We start from the raw sequence: 16,084 nt of genomic DNA, 5'->3' as shown, positions 1-16,084 counted from the left end.
GAATGAAAACAACCAGAAAGGTATTTCTATAAGAAACATTTGAGCAACAGAAATAATAGTGATGGTACCTCAAAATACTTCTTCCGAAGGGATATGCTACACAGGGATCTTTGCAAAGCACTTCTCCAATAAAGTCCAGCAAACTGAAAAATCCAACACATAAAATAATAGAGTAAACTACTGAAGGCATACACACACACACACACACACACAGGAGCATTACTTGACTAAACCCATCATCCCACCTTTGTCTTATTGTCTTTGGCTTAACGTAGTTCAGTTACAAATGTGGTCTGGTTTATTGAAGAATTGTTCAGGTTGGTCAACCTCAACTTAATTAACAAGTGGATGATGTCCACATGGGTACCTTCCAACCCTACCAATTGCTAGCTTAGATACACAATGATGCTGAATCAGTCTTAAAAGGCATTACCTAGGGTTTCTCAACTCAAACACGGGAGCCCATTGCAAGGGAACACTTGACATGGCTAACTCATCGTTACAATTGTGGAGCACATCAAGAAGGCATGGCATTAACTGCAGAACTCTATCAGCAATTTCAGAAGAAGGCACTTCTATCTTCACACCATCTGAAGGCACTACATATTTCTTCACAAGTGATTCCACAAGTTCAAGCATTCGTTTGTAGTCTATGACCAGTCACAAATTATATCAAACATAAGTAGAGGTGAAGATATGAATTACGACATAGAAATAACATGCAACATGAATGCTAGGATTAAATGGTGAATACATATTAAACTCATGATTCATTAAAACTCACCCACAATTTTGCCTCCATGACCAAACTTAACAAATGAATTTAGAAGGTACAGGAGGTAACTCAGGTGCTTGTTGGATTCATCACTGACACAGCCATATATCTTATCTAATAAGCAACTGAAGATCAAATTCAACTCCTTGGGTTGGAGATCCTCAGCTAACCTTTCAAAGGAGGTACTCAAAACCGCAAGAATAGTGTCTGAACCTGCAAAAGGGATCAGGTTCAGAATTGTAAATGAGAAATATGCATCTAAAAGAACAACAGAGGCACAAAAAATTGTTCCTGCAGTGGAGACAAATCAATGAACCAACAGATCAAATAAGGCTCCTCTTCATATCCTATTTCCAAAAATAAATAAGAAAATGACCAGGTTGTGGACTTCTGTTCGATACCAAACTATTAAAAGCAAGTATGCACCCACAATCACAAACAGTCCACCAAGTGATTGTTCTCTCTTAGATGTATATAGAAGTAAAGTATCCCAATTGAATCTTCTCTCTAACCCCTTCCAACAATATTAATGTTGCATTTGGCTGTCTGAACAATGAGAGAAAGCCCCACAAGTTGATGAAAATAAGTTCAGGAAATTTACCATTTTACAGAACTGGAGATCTTTGAATATCTTCACAGAATATCCTCCTCATTTCCCAACTTCTCCCTGGTACTTGTGGTTTTTGGCCCAAGTTTAGTGTACGCACAGTGTACTGAGAATCACAGTTGTGAAGACAGACACTTATTTATGCCTAATATCATTGAAGTAAATGTTTTTGTATTTGTATTTCATTTACTTATATGATATTAGGCATAAATAAGTGTCTGTCCTGGTTTCTGGCATACATAAGTATTTGTACTGGTTTCGAGCCAGGTTTCCCCAAGTTTTGATGGGCATAAGTGTCGAAACTTGCGAAATTACCAACATCTCGGTCGAAACCTTGAACTTTTTAAAATACATGCAGGTTTCGTCTCAGTTTTCCACGAAACCGAGATATCTCAGTCATCTCGGTTGGTTTTGACCGAGATCTTGTTCCATGATCTTATCTGAACAGCATATAATTTTTCTGCCTCAGAAAATTTTTTTATTTATCAATATTAATATTTTTTAAATGGCAAAAAATAGTTTACTAGATCAAAAAAAAAACATTGCCAAACGTAAAGGAGATTCATATCAGAAATTCAGAATATTTAACACCTCAATACAAGTAAAGAAAAAGACAGTCACCATATAAACCATATAAAATCTGAATATTTCATTGAAAAGTACAAAACTAAGAGACATTTAAGCATGAGCATACAAAGAAAAATATCAATGGATTATTGGACTTTTATGGAGAAAAAGAGCTTGCCTTGATCGAACTTATCACCAATGGTGAAAGTGGAATTATGAAACAAAAACAGAAGTACTTTCTCTGCTCTTGAATGAAGCCTTGATGGTGCCCCTCTCATTATATAAAACAATAACGCACTAACCCCAGATTTTCTCTCATCTGTTGGTTCCTCTACAACTTCACATATGATCCATTTAATACCTGTACAATGTTAGTCATTAATATTCAATATTACTTTCTTTCTTTCTAAGAAAAACGTTTGAAATGCATTTAACTAGTAGTGCAAGCACAGAACTATGTAACAAGTGGAGACACAAAAAGGTTCAAATGGGAACTAAAAGGATTATATCACTGACAAGCATTGTAAAAATATATGAAGTATGCCAAAAGGTACACATATTCCTCTAAAATGCTTTTAGGACATCAGTTCCAGTAGCAGTACTCGGGAAAAAGCGTGCACAGAAACAGCTAGGAAAATAGCACATGCATGCGTAGTTCCAAGAAATATCTGGAGAAGCACACAAGAAAATGCTCATATTGTAGAATAATTACTACAGAAAGACTATGAGCTTCAACAGTCAACAAACAATTAAAATATTTTTTTTTTAAAAAAAAACTATATATTCAAGCAGATTTTCTGTATACCACTTTACGAAATATCAGGCAGTCTAACCAAATTTCATGGAGCTGTAGGAAACTGGTGGGCACAAAAAAGCAAAGTGGATGGTTGAAGGAGTAAAATTACCAATGATCTTATATCCGAACTAAAAATACAGACTATGAAACTAGAAAACTAATGGGCTTACAGCGGATTTTTTAAGAAAAGTAACGATCGAACAAGATTGCATAACAAAAAAAAAAAAAACTGAATAACGAGGGGTTTGAAAAGCCACAGCATATCAAAGGTGGGTTTGAGAGATCTTACTAAGAGAAGAAACTAATCAGCATAGAAGTGGTTAAAAGAAGGGAGGCAAGATTGTCTGTCCAGATTAAAAAAGGCACATACAAAAGCCACAAAAGAGTAGGTAGTATAAAATATAATCAAGCAGGCGTATTTTTTGGTCCCAAATGCAAAGTAAGGATCTTAGACTGGTGAGTTATCAAGTGAATCTCATGGACGTTATTAGAATGATTAGTTGGTGTATAGAACTGCAGTCTCAGCTTCTGAAATCTTCTTGGATGCACAGCTTATGCTCACTCACGTTTATACATCTAATTTAAACCCCCCCCTAAAAAAAAAAAAATAAAAACACGTTGACTGAGAGCTGATAAATTATTTCACAGATCTCCATCCTCCAAATACAAAAGGTGGTTGGAATTTGGAAAGGGATAACGAGTGATTGTGCTTCGGTTGCAGGCAGGGCATGAGGTTGAGTAGAGAATTGGCTCTGCAGTGGATTGATGGAAGAATATAATAGCCTTGGTGGAGAACTGTACTCAGAAGTTGGATGTAAGACAAAGGACCTGTAACAGGAAAGCTGATGCAAACCCGGGGTTCAATAACCCTTATTATGGATCACTATGGGCCATCCAAAAGATAAACAACACACATAACAATTGTATTGGTAATTTTGTAATTATTGAGAGAAGATAATTCTGGAAAGAGACATAGAGATGGGAGAGTCCCCTCCGGTTAAGACCGGTGCTCTACTACTTAGCTTTGTTCTACTGTGCAGGTCAGGTCCGCCTCGAGAGAACACTAGGATGGATCTTACCGCAACAGTTTGAAATATCTGTACGCAAAACCATTTGATATGGGCAATCCGTACTGATATCAATATTCGATACCAATATTTAAAACCATGCTTAGATGGATCATGGAATCCACAAATGAAGTTTGAGGGAAGCAATGACACAAGAACCCGCACTGAAAATATCCATTGAACGTCAAATAGATGAAGAAGAGTCTAGTTCTTCATCGAGTGGAGAAAAAGATGAAGAAGTTAAGACTAGTCGCAAAGACAAGAAAAGAGAAGAGGATTCCGAGGAACAGGAAGATGAGGACAATGACGAAGAAGTATAGTCAAAAGCAATAGAAGTAGTGGAGGAGAATGTCATTATCGAAGACAAGAAAGAAGAAGACTCGAAAGATGAAGATGAAGAGGAGGACGACAACCTTGTTGAGAAAGCCAACCTCGTGAAGTCTGTTCGTCCTTTGAATGCAGTACCAGCAGAAGTTCACCCTAGTGATGAAGATGAGATTATTTTGTTGCAAGGTATGATTAATTTGTGTTCTCATAATAGTATTAAGCGTTCCGTTGATATGGAAACTGACATGTTTGCATTTCATAGCTTCAAAAAAACATCCATTGGTTTTGATGCCTCTAAAACTCAATTGAACGACAAAACTCGTCGTTTGAAGAAGTGATATATGAACAATGCTAGCAAAGGAAAGGGTTTCAAAGACCCAATTTTCTCAAAGCTTCATGATGAGAAGGTTTTTAAGTTGTAAAAGAAGATTTGGGGAGTTGAACAACTTAAGGGTGATATTCTTGAGAAATGAAAATGGCTAAAAATGGAGGATTTTTTAAAACCTCCTAGCTAGTAGATAAGAAAGTGTTGGTCCAGTATTGATGAGATTTTATGCCCTCGAACCAAGGCATTAGTGTGAAAGGCTGGAAGCCATGCTTGGGATCATGGTTTGTGATGAATATTCATTCATCGGATAAAGAATAGGAACGGAAACGAAGACATTAGACGCCAACTTAGACCTTGGTAAGCGTTTATTCTTCGAAACCTCAGCATATATGGCAGCCTCAGGTTTCTTCTTTTTATAAGACGGCCGTTAGGCTGCCAAAACAGAACCTGCAACCGCTTCTAAGAGACGTTTAATATCATATCAATAAAGTAGCAGCCTTATCAGCAGAACGGATGATAGAGACACTCGAATCAGACGCAGTGGCAATCTATTAATTAAATAGGTTGAGGAAATGGGGTCTTCCATCGGCTGTTTTTTTTTATGACCATGAATAAAAACCTCAGGAGTAAGGAGAAGAGCTCGAGCAGAAGATTGGCGTGTTTGCCTCAGGAACAACACCGACTACTGACTGAACTAGCCCTCGTCATTGATCCCATTCAGGCACAGGGTAATCTCCAGGTTCTCGTTGCATTGTTTGAGTTCGGTAAGCTATTATTCATCACAAACCATGATCCCAAGCATGGCTTCCAGCCTTTCACACTAATGCCTTGCTTCGAGGGCATAGAATCTCATCAATACTGGACCAACACTTTCTTATCTACTAGCTAGGAGGTTTTAAAAAATCCTCCATTTTTAGCCATTTCCATTTCCCAAGAATATCACCCTTATGTTTAACTCCCCAAATCTTTTTTTACAACTTAAAAACCTTCTCATCATGGAGCTTTGAGAAAATTGGGTCTTTGAAACCCTTCCCTCTGCTAGCATTGTTCATGTATCACTTCTTCAAACGAAGAATTTTGTTGCTCAATTGAGTTTTAGAGGCATCAAAACCAATGGATTTTTTTTTAAGCTATGAAATGCAAACATGTCAATTTCCATATCAACGGAACGCTTAATATTATTCTGAGAACAAAAATTAATCATACCTTGCAACAAAATAATCTCATCTTCATCACTAGGGTGAACCTCTACGGATACTGCATTCAGAGGACGAACAGATTTCACGAGGTTGGCTTTCTCAACAAGATTGTCGTCCGTTCGTCACGAGGTTGGTTTTCACAACAAGGTTGCCGTCCTCCCCTTCATCTTCATCTTCATCTTTCGAGTCTTCTTCTTTATTGTCTTCGATAATGATGTTCTCCTCCACTACTTCTATTGCTTTTGATTATACTTCTTTATCGTCCTCATCTTCCTCTTCCCGGGAATCCTCTTGTCTTCGGGACAAGTCTTAACTTCTTCCTCTTCTTCTCCACTCGATGAAGTAGATTCCTCCTCTTCATCTATTTAACGTCCAATGGATATTTTCAATGCGGGTTCTTGTGTCACTGCTTCCCTCAAACTTCATTTGTGGATTCCATGATCCATCCAAGCATGGTTTTAAAATCGGTATCGAATATTGATATCAATACGGATCACCCATATCAAATAGTTTTGCGTACCGATATTTCAAACTGTTGCGGCAAGATTTGTCCTTGTGTTCTCTTGAGGCTGAGCTGACCTGCACAGAAGAACAAAGCTAAGCAATAAAGCGCCGGTCTTAGGAATAATGTAGTAGAATAAGGACAAATCCGGAATTAACTTAAAAAGGGGAGAAGATAATTCTGGAAAGAGACATAGAGATGGGAAAACAGAATTAAAGATTATAAGTCTGGGGTTATGGAGTAATATATGAGAAGACGCTTAAATGTAAATACGAAGACTTATTCTCTTCTTTAACCTTATGACAAGAGCAACAGAACCAGCGGAAGACTGGTTTTTCTTTGGTTGCTCCAGTTCCACAAAATATGCTCTAAAACCCTTGTGCTTTTAGTAGTAGGCTCCCAGTCCCCACACTTCTAGATTCCAAGCCACAAACCTCTCCCCCTCCCCCCCCCCCAAAAAAAAAGTTAGGATTTAACCAAATATTCTGAACTTAGGTTGGGGCAGAAGTTCATGTTGTGCTCCCATTGCAGATTTGCAAGTCCCGGTAGAGGAGGTAATGAGCAGGGACCTAGGGTCTGAGTCACCCTAGACATGCGACCTATCCCCTGAAATATCAAGTCGTCGTGAGTTGTATCAATGGAGTTCCAAAGAACTTAGACTGAAGAAAGATGAAAGAGAACAGTAAAGAGAAATCAGGTAGCGGAGGGCTGGGTTGATGAAAAGGAAGGAGAGGAATCCTACTAGAAGAAGGGGAGAAAGAAGAGGATCACCTCAGCCAACCGGTTACCTCAGGCCACGTAAGCTATAACCAAAACAAAACTAAATCCAATCCACATCTCTCTAATATGTCAGCTTTGTGAAACCATTGGTATTGGGGCTCTTTCATACTATCTTTGACACATTAGCAATTTCCATCACTGCTCCACAACTTATGATTGAAAGTTCATTAGTAGAGAATCAGAAGAATCTCTCAAGTCAACATTTGAAGTTCAGTCATTTGTTTATGTAAGGCCAAAATGAGAGCGCTGCAATGTTTTTAAAGTACTAATTTCTCGACTTCCTTCAAGTGGAGAGAGGCTTGGAACTCCCTTTACAGAGTCCTGAGCCGAATGCTTTGTAGTTCTTACCCCCGGAGGGAAATCCTCTAACTAATCCCCGAACTACTTTCATATAGCTGCTACAACACTTCTTGTTTGCACTTTACTCTTCAATGGAGTCAAGTAGCTTACGGGAAAAAAAAAAGGTATTTCCTTTGAATCTTTTACGGCTGGGGATAGGGGTGCAGTGCGGTGGAGCGATTAGCAAATATTGATGTCTGAAACCTCAAACAATTATTAGCACTTGAGCTCAGAACGAAGAGAGAGCATTTGCGGCAGCCGAACGCTTAGGGAGATTGGGAGGGGCGCATGTAGAAGCCAAAAAGACTGCATTTTACTGCATTTGAAGGTCACTAGTTACATTGACATGATAGGGCTTAAGCAGAACGTGTTGCCTTTACCTTTTAAATAGAGGAGAGGTTGTCGCAGCAGGAGAAGCAAAGAAGCACCCCAAAACCCCTGAGGTGTTCATCACTCACCATAATCTCTCTAATATGTCAATAAAAAATGCCTCTACAAATAAGAAAAAGGAAAGATTCCAATAAGGAAACAACTCTACTACGATTCCTAACCAGAAACAACTCCAAAAACTTGCTGAACTCTTCCTACATTTCCTACCCCAAACCCAAAAAATATTTTTTTTAAAATTTTTTTCAAAAGAATAAATAAATCTCCCTAAATATCCAACTGAACCGGTTCGAACTGACAACCCGGTTTGGAACCGGTTTATTACGATCAAAGACTCCCCTCAGGTCAAACCGGTTCAGCCAAATACCTGTTCAAAAGCATTCCAAGGAAAAAGAGAACTGTGTACAGAGGCAATTTATGGAGCAGGAGACCAAACAGCCAATATTTGACCCGGATGAAGATAAAACCCATCCCCCAAAGAGATTCTCCCTACTTTTGATTCAAGAATGTAGGAATGTACTTTGAATATAGTCAAGAACAACAAGGTACAAGCATATAATGGCCCATCATATGCTTGATGGGTTCTATGAGGGAAACAATTAATGATTAATGTAAGATTCAACATCCACTAGTTCACAAATCAATCAGCCTCAAAGGATTTCCAACCCTATTAGTATAGTATAAAATGTTACAATAGATAAAAGACTAACTAAGAGGATTAAGGAAGTTTTTAATCTGATACTACCCTCAACCCAAAGAGTTTTTGTGAGAAAAGGAACAGATATTGGACGCATAATCATACAAACAACTATGCTAGAGGAAGAAGACCAACTGAGTACAAGGATTTGATGCATAAAAAGATTTGGAAGGGGAGTAACTACGATAAACCGCAATAGGTCGTGACCATTCTCTCCAAAGGAAGAATGTCGGTGTAGGTGGATCATAGAGCATCAAATCAATCACCATCTCACCACTCAATAATCTTGTAGGGATCCCCTAATGAGTTTTCACTCTCCACGAAAGACATCCAAAGAGGTCATAGCCATTATCTTCCTTTCTTTAAGAAGGGTTAAATGGGTTACAGATCAGCCCCATGACCCGAAAAGAGCAAAGAGGACTTCTTCCTCTAACAAGTATCATAATTAAATTTGACTTAATTTATTATTCTAATTCGTCTAATTTAATTAGTAGCTTTCTCAGTTAAAATTATCAATTTTCCATCGATTACAATTTTTAGGTGCAATAACCTACTGAAGTAATCAATATTTTCTAACAGAACTATGTTACAAAAACCCCAGAGATTAGTTTATTTTATGGAATAAGAACTAGTCGAGATCTTGGTAATATCTCGGTTTTTTTAAAAACCGAGACGAGATGCTAGGCTAATGAGAAGATTGCATTCTCGCCAAGATCTCGGTGGTCTCGGTCATCTCGGTGGGAAACCTTAGAATACAAACACTTATTTATGCTAGAAACAAAGACTGACAATTATTTATCCCAGAAACCAGGGCAGACACTTATTTATGCCTAATAATCATTTAAGTAAATGATTTTATATTTGTTATTTCATTTACTTGAGATATTATTCATAAATAAGAAAATATTCCCTATTTGAATCCAATAAAAACAGTTAAAAAATCAAATTTCATAAGGATAAAAAGTCAACCCCTAGTTCAAGAACAAAAACTAGATTTTCGGTTGTAGGTGCAATTTTCAACTTTTAAATGTTGGGGTTTTCCCAAATCTATAAATTCCATAAATCTTAATATGATAAAACATTGCTAAAGACCAAAAGTGCGGTAAAATATTCATTTTTTTTGTCTAAATATGATTTATATTGAAGGAGTTATGTTTCGGTCAAACCTTAATTGGTGTGCGTGAATGCTGTCAAAATCGCTCTCAATGAAAATATATTTTTAGACATCAAAACAAATGAATATTTTACCGCACTTTTGGTCTTTAGCAATGTTTTATCATATTAAGATTTATGGGATTTATAGTTTTGAGAAAAAATCCAACATTTAAAAGTTAAAAATTGCACCTACCACCGAAAATCCAGTTTTTGTTCTTGAATTGGGGGTTGACTTTTTATCGTTTTGGAATTTGATTTTTTTAACTATTTTTATTGGATTCAAATAGGGGTATTTGTTTATTTATGAATAATATTTTGAGTAAATGTTTACATTTACTTTGATATTAGGTATAAATAAGTGTTTGTCCTGGTTTCTGACATAAATAACTATCTACTCTAGTTTCCCACTAAGTCAAACTCCTATTTGGACTTTGATTTTTGAAAATCTGATAGTGTCGTTGTGTTTAAATAGTCCAAAATAGGCTGTACACCAAGTTTCATAACCAAACTAGGTCAAAAACCCACCGAAACCATCAACCGAGTTCCAAAAAAAAAATGCACCAACTCACCGAAATCTCAGCGAGATCTCTATCCAACTCAGTTTTTTGGCTGAGCGAAACCAGTACCGAAACCGAGTTCTCGAACCATGGTTTATTTGAAATAATATTTGTAATCTATTTCTAGTTTTAAACAGATTCCCCAAAAAAAAACTATGCAGCCATAAGCTAATAAAGTAATGAAAAATAAGATATGCATGATATACATATTTTTTTCCCTATTGCAGCAACATATCTTTCTATTGGACCCACAATACAAGACTCAAAAGAAAAATCTGCTAAAAAGTGTTGTTCTTTAAAACTTCTATTGCAAACAGACAAAAGTTTCTAATTCCTAACGTTTAATTAAGCCCAAAAGGACCTACTAATTGATTGCCAAAAATATCTCTGAATGTGTGTGTATATATATCTCATATGATCTGAAAGTAGCTGAATATGCCAACTCCATATACCACATTAGAATATTCTGTTTTTGCATTGCCTTTGCACAGTTCTCAACACAATAAAATCATCACCTACAGTGTACTAGATACAGACACCCATTAATAACATATAGAACCTAATTTGAATTAATCAACAATAAAGTTTCTCCACTATTTGAGTTTAAAACATAAATCAAATAAGTTCATGTTTCACTCAATCAGACCTATTAGATACTTCTGCCACAAATAAATGGCACCTCAGTCTGCATGTGTGTGTGTGTGTGAGAGAGAGAGCATAAAGTATATTACCTTTCTTAAGTTGCTCTTCAGGTGCATTCCTCAACAAAAAAGAAACAGCCTCGGCCATAAACTCTTGGACATAAACCTTGGGGTAATATCTTATATCAGCTGTAATCCTTTATGAGAAAGAAAAATGTTAGTAATGTCTCTTTATGATATAAAACATTCTTCCTCTGCTTCAGCAATTTTAATAGTATACAAGGCAAGTGAGAGAGATGTCAAAGAATAACAAACGATGACAGCTCGTTTTGTTTTGATGTAAAATGTTAAAACAAAGACAGCTTGTCTGATGGAACAAATTGAGAGAAACCAAAAAGAACTTTCCTTTGAGAACACAAGGGGGGCTAGGTCTGGGGGTGGTGCCAGAGAGGGAGAAAGCTTTGTGACAAAATGGATTTGAAGATTTCATATGGAGCCTCAAAGCATTAGGTAAAATGTCACCAGCCAATGACAGGAAGAAATCTATTCTACAATTAGACATCTTTTTTTCTTTTTGAGTAACAATTGAATTAGATTATAAATCATCAAAATTAGGAAGTACAAGAAATCTACTTAAGAGGCCACAAGGGGAGACTGGAGCCAAGATATCTCATGTACTAGGACAAGGCCTAACAGAAATGTTCTGAGACCTGGCCCAGCACAGCCAATCGTACCAGTTGAACCGTCACCATCATCAGAACAGGTGGATCAACCCCTATGGTTCACTTTTCCCCAAGCTCATTCACTAGGTTCCAAAAATTGTTAAACAACGCTATTAGCAAGACCTGAACCTTGAACACGTTAGACCATCCTATCACTTCCCACTGCATTTAACACTGATATTTATTAGCAGACTTTAAACCTTTGTCTCCAAATGAAAAAGATGTTCCTTTGTCTATACAGGAATCTATCTTCTTGATCAGGAGGGTAATCTCCATGGTGTGTCATCAAGCCAGGTCATCCAACTAAAAACCAAAGCAAAATCACTCACTGCTATTAAATCCAGCCAAGATTGGGGCCTGGTTACAAAAACAAATTCCATGATGTCAAAGGTTTTCCAAGGGTCGTCAATGGTTACATCTCATACAGGAGTATTTATTCTACATAAGGAGATAAGTTTTAATGTTCACTATTTTGTAAAGCTTGTCATATAGCTCATTTCTTTTTTTCCCCCACTTATATCGATGTAACTTGTACATTTCTTACATTTTTATTGGGATGGCATTAATAGATAATTGCCAACAGTAGCCCTAATTTCTGATGCATTTAAATCATTTATATATCATCTTCAAGGTACTTATTATGATATGAAGTTGCCAACACTCTCGAAATTCTGAGATAATCAAGAGAAGAGGTTGCTAATTACACTGAAATTTACTTACTTCAGGACATCAACAACATCCCGAACAAGATACTTCTGCAAGTACATCATGAGACAGGACCAAGACGTAAAAATCTGCAAAAGAGGGATCCTCACTTCAAAATTGGCACTGATTTTCACCTGATTACTTCATATTTACGAGATGGCGCAGAGAGAGAGAGAGAGAGAGAGAGAGAGACAGAATAAAAGGGGAAGACACATGAGTATGTAAAGTGACAATAGCTCAGACCTGCTCAAGTATATCTGGTTCCTTTTCAGCACCAGTTTTGAGCAGAGTCACTAAATCTTCAGTAATCCTCGGCAGAAAGCTGCAAAAAAATTGTGATCAAAATAAATCAATCATTAAAATGGGAAAAAAAATGAACTGCACATCTTCCAGATCTATTATCCAGATTTTTTCCATCTCATACACGGATTCCTAACAAATCAGATCAGTTCAAACAGTTGGCAAGCCTTTGAATTGGCCAAGGATAGGAGTTAACAGAGTACGGCATCGCTGAATATGGGGCCAATGCAACTTTGAATAGAATAGGACAGTCAGCATACTCTCTTGATTATACACAGATATATAGGATCATCAACAATAAAGTTTGGTTAACAATCAATAGAAAATGGTCTGATAATAAGTAACACTAAAGCAGCTTTTAAATGACAGTCTCTTTTTTCATTTGCAGGGGGTAACCATTTCCCTAATGCAACTTAGAACAAGCTCACAATGGGATGGATAAAAAGCATAAGAACTTCAATTCATAGACTATGAATGGTCTCCCCAATGACAGTAGTCACAGTATGCCAGATGATCCAGCTAAATGCTAGGAAGCCCTGTATAAGCAGAAAAAAAAAAACACCTGACTTCACAGACAATGAAACCAAAAAGCTAAAAAATCAATGCAATCCAACGCACCCAGCATTTAGGCACATTAAAAAAACATAGCAATACGTATGCAAACATACAAGATGGAGACCTTGAATTTTCCACCAAATGAGACAATTTCCAGAAAGAATTAAAGAAATAGGTAACTTACGGGCGGAAATAGTCCAAGAGATCTCTGGACAAGGCTGCAATCAACCTGTTTGGGGGGGGGGGGGGGGAGTTACTTTTATCAAACAAGGCAATCTGTAAAAAAATAGATGCAACAGAACAGACCGTGTACACATGATAATTTAATTTGCTTGAAAAGTAATCAGGTGCTGACAAATACAAAGACGCTAGCCATTTGATAAAATAAACACATGGTGAAGCAAAGTAACTCATTTATAGTATGAAAAACTGTTCATATAACCTGCACAGAATAGGATAGCTAGAAGCCCCTCAAGAAAAGCTAGACACAATTCCACAATTAACAAACAACTGAACCTGCCATGCTCGCTTTCTGTGCTTCTGTATCTGTTCCCCACTTGCTATACTCATGTTCTTTTGCCAAAGAAATTTGAAGATCTAAAAGTAGGGGTGGCAACCAAGTGAAGTCGGCCAGGCTAAGCTAAACAGGCCCTGGGGCTGGCCTGAGCCCTCCTGATTGATAGACAGGCAGGGAACACCTGTCCAATCCAAGCCCACTAAACCAAGCAGCGTCAGAACAGACCTCCTACTAATTATTTTTTTTCCTACACCCCCCCCCTCTTCCCTGCTACTCAGACTAGACTGCAGTTTGATGTCAAGCTGCATTATTGTTGCGGGAGTGTGGTAACTGGTGTTATCTCAAATTTGGATCTTTCAGATCCTATAAGAGACTGAATGTCTGCTGTCATGGTGTGGTGTGGTGTGTGTGTGTGTGTGTGTGTGAAATTTGGGCTGAGATTAGAGTCAGAAAGGGCTCAAGGTAAGGTTACAAAAACCAAAACCCTTTGGATTTCAAAGAGGAAGAAGAGAACTAGAAGAAAAACAAGAGGTAGATCCACTACATTACAATATAAAATAATAGAAGACATAATGACAGCATTTTCTCCAGTCCTCTTCACTAGAATCTCAAACCAGGTTTGGAATTTCCTCATGATGACAGTGACAAAAATTTTACTTGATATGAGCCCTTCATCCCCAACTTCCCAACTCTCCAGCTTCTAGACCAGAGACGGTGGATTTGTGAAAAAAAATTTAATTGTATTTTCCCTTAGTATAGTTGCTGTCCTCGGCACAGATAGGCTACCACCTTGCCATGAATATCTGGTTCTTCGTATTTGTTTTGGTTCTAATGAATAAGTTTTCCATTTTTCCATCCACAAGGAAAGGGTAAACAGAGAAAAACTAAACATACCTGATACGTCAAAAAAAAATATGAAAACCAATGTTTCAAACCAAAAGTACTTAAAATATTGCCAACATACCTAAGTATAGGTTCAAGTGACAATCTTGCTTTTATCTGCAATTTGAGAAGAAGTTTTGTAATTATTTCTTCCCTGTGGTGTAAAACTTGCTGCAACGTTTGTACACACGGCATCATTTCTTCGTAAAACGAAATGAAGTCCTCTGCAGTATTCAATTCCTGTATATTAGCCAAAGAAAAATTAATGAAGTGATCAATCAAATCATAAATGTATAGAAACCTGTCTATGTTATCATGCTATGACACAATAATAGCAAATTTGTGGATACAAGTCCAAGGCAAGTAGCATATTGAATTACCATCTAATCATTCGGTTCAAAGGTTTCTAGCTGCTACTAGAATGCATTTCACTAGTCAATCACACTAAACCCATCATTGGACCTTTCCTAGATTTCTCACAACCAGTTGATTTAAGAAAACCAAGTGTACTAAAATTACTAATTCTAGCTTCAGGGCTTTAACAAAATAAACTAACTGCTAATTCCAAATTCGTACTATAAAACAATACCTTTTCAACTGTTTGCACTCCAAACATCACCATCTTTTACAGCTATATTTTGCACTGGTTGAAAGAAAAAAAATGAATCTTTTTGTAGAATAACTACTATCTGTCTTAACAGGACAAGACTTCAGGCCAGAATACCACACCATAACGGCATTGTAATAAAAATAATAACCACCATAAGGAGCTTCTATATTAATACAATTGTCAATTTTCAAAGAGAAGAACAAAGGAGGGGAAAAAAAAATACCCGCCATTCTACGAGGCAGTCTCGGAAAAACGAAGACCCCTCAGAGGGCTCGGGTTTTAACGGGTCGATACTTCGAAAGACATTGATATCAATTTCTTCCAACCGCTGAGAGAAACTCTTGAACTGGAGATAAAAAGCAAATATTCATGCTTAAATTTCAAATAGGATAATAAAAACTAATAAACCGAAACGGCAGAAAGAATATTTTCCATTAAAATACAATTTCGGAAGCATACCACAAAGCGCCTAGAACCAGATGATTTATTGAGAGACTTGACATCCCAAGTCTCAGAGGTAGTCGCCATTGAAGAGTTTCTTCGATCTTAAAATAAATAGTTACAGCAGCAGCGGCGGGCGACACTGGTAAAAGAAACTATAATTAAGAAAACGAGAAGCCCAGAGAGCACAGCTTCTCAGTGTATATAGCTTAGTAACCGCCGCTTCCCTAGTCCTCGCGGAGCTTATGGTGCGGGAGAGGCCGGGGGAAGGAAAGAGGAACGAAAAATTAAAACGGTGCCAAAACCCACAAGGGCAACCGACTAGGGTTGTGCGTCAACAAAAAATAAATTGAGGGTATTTTGGGAAAGTGAAGAACGAAAGTAGGCGAATCGGGATGATTTGGAGGTCAAATCGGGAATCGGGAATCGGCTCCAGAATCAGTCCGATTCAAGTTGTAATGTGGAGAACATGGCTATGAATCGGCTGATCCGATTCCGATTACTAAGGATTCAAATCGGTAGAACCGAGATTGGTGACGGCTGATTCTGATACAAATCGGTTGATTCCCGATCCGATTCAACAAAAATTTAAACCCTCCTAGCTAATAGATGAGAGAGTCTTGGTCCA

At 37.4% G+C, this 16,084-nt stretch overlaps 1 protein-coding gene across 1 annotated transcript in view; it reads right to left on the bottom strand.

Annotated features, from left to right (window-relative positions):
• LOC122670848 (small subunit processome component 20 homolog) overlaps positions 1-15,738 on the bottom strand; it is a 39,646-nt gene extending 23,908 nt beyond the window's left edge. The window contains exons 1-11 of the mRNA XM_043867859.1: positions 15,475-15,738; positions 15,239-15,361; positions 14,488-14,645; positions 13,191-13,235; positions 12,395-12,473; positions 12,167-12,240; positions 10,815-10,921; positions 2,128-2,310; positions 785-988; positions 434-650; positions 69-143 (exon numbers count right to left, since the gene is read on the bottom strand). Of these exons, the coding sequence (XP_043723794.1) occupies positions 69-143; positions 434-650; positions 785-988; positions 2,128-2,310; positions 10,815-10,921; positions 12,167-12,240; positions 12,395-12,473; positions 13,191-13,235; positions 14,488-14,645; positions 15,239-15,361; positions 15,475-15,543 (1,334 nt within the window). The 5' untranslated portion in view covers positions 15,544-15,738. The remainder of the gene's footprint in view (positions 1-68; positions 144-433; positions 651-784; positions 989-2,127; positions 2,311-10,814; positions 10,922-12,166; positions 12,241-12,394; positions 12,474-13,190; positions 13,236-14,487; positions 14,646-15,238; positions 15,362-15,474) is intronic.
• Between the last annotated feature and the right edge of the window lie 346 nt (positions 15,739-16,084).

Source organism: Telopea speciosissima, chromosome 1, assembly GCF_018873765.1.
Source record: "Telopea speciosissima isolate NSW1024214 ecotype Mountain lineage chromosome 1, Tspe_v1, whole genome shotgun sequence".
Taxonomy (NCBI): Eukaryota; Viridiplantae; Streptophyta; class Magnoliopsida; order Proteales; family Proteaceae; genus Telopea; species Telopea speciosissima.
The sequence above is the reverse complement of the archived record's forward strand: the minus strand, read 5'-3'. Positions and strand labels throughout refer to the sequence as shown.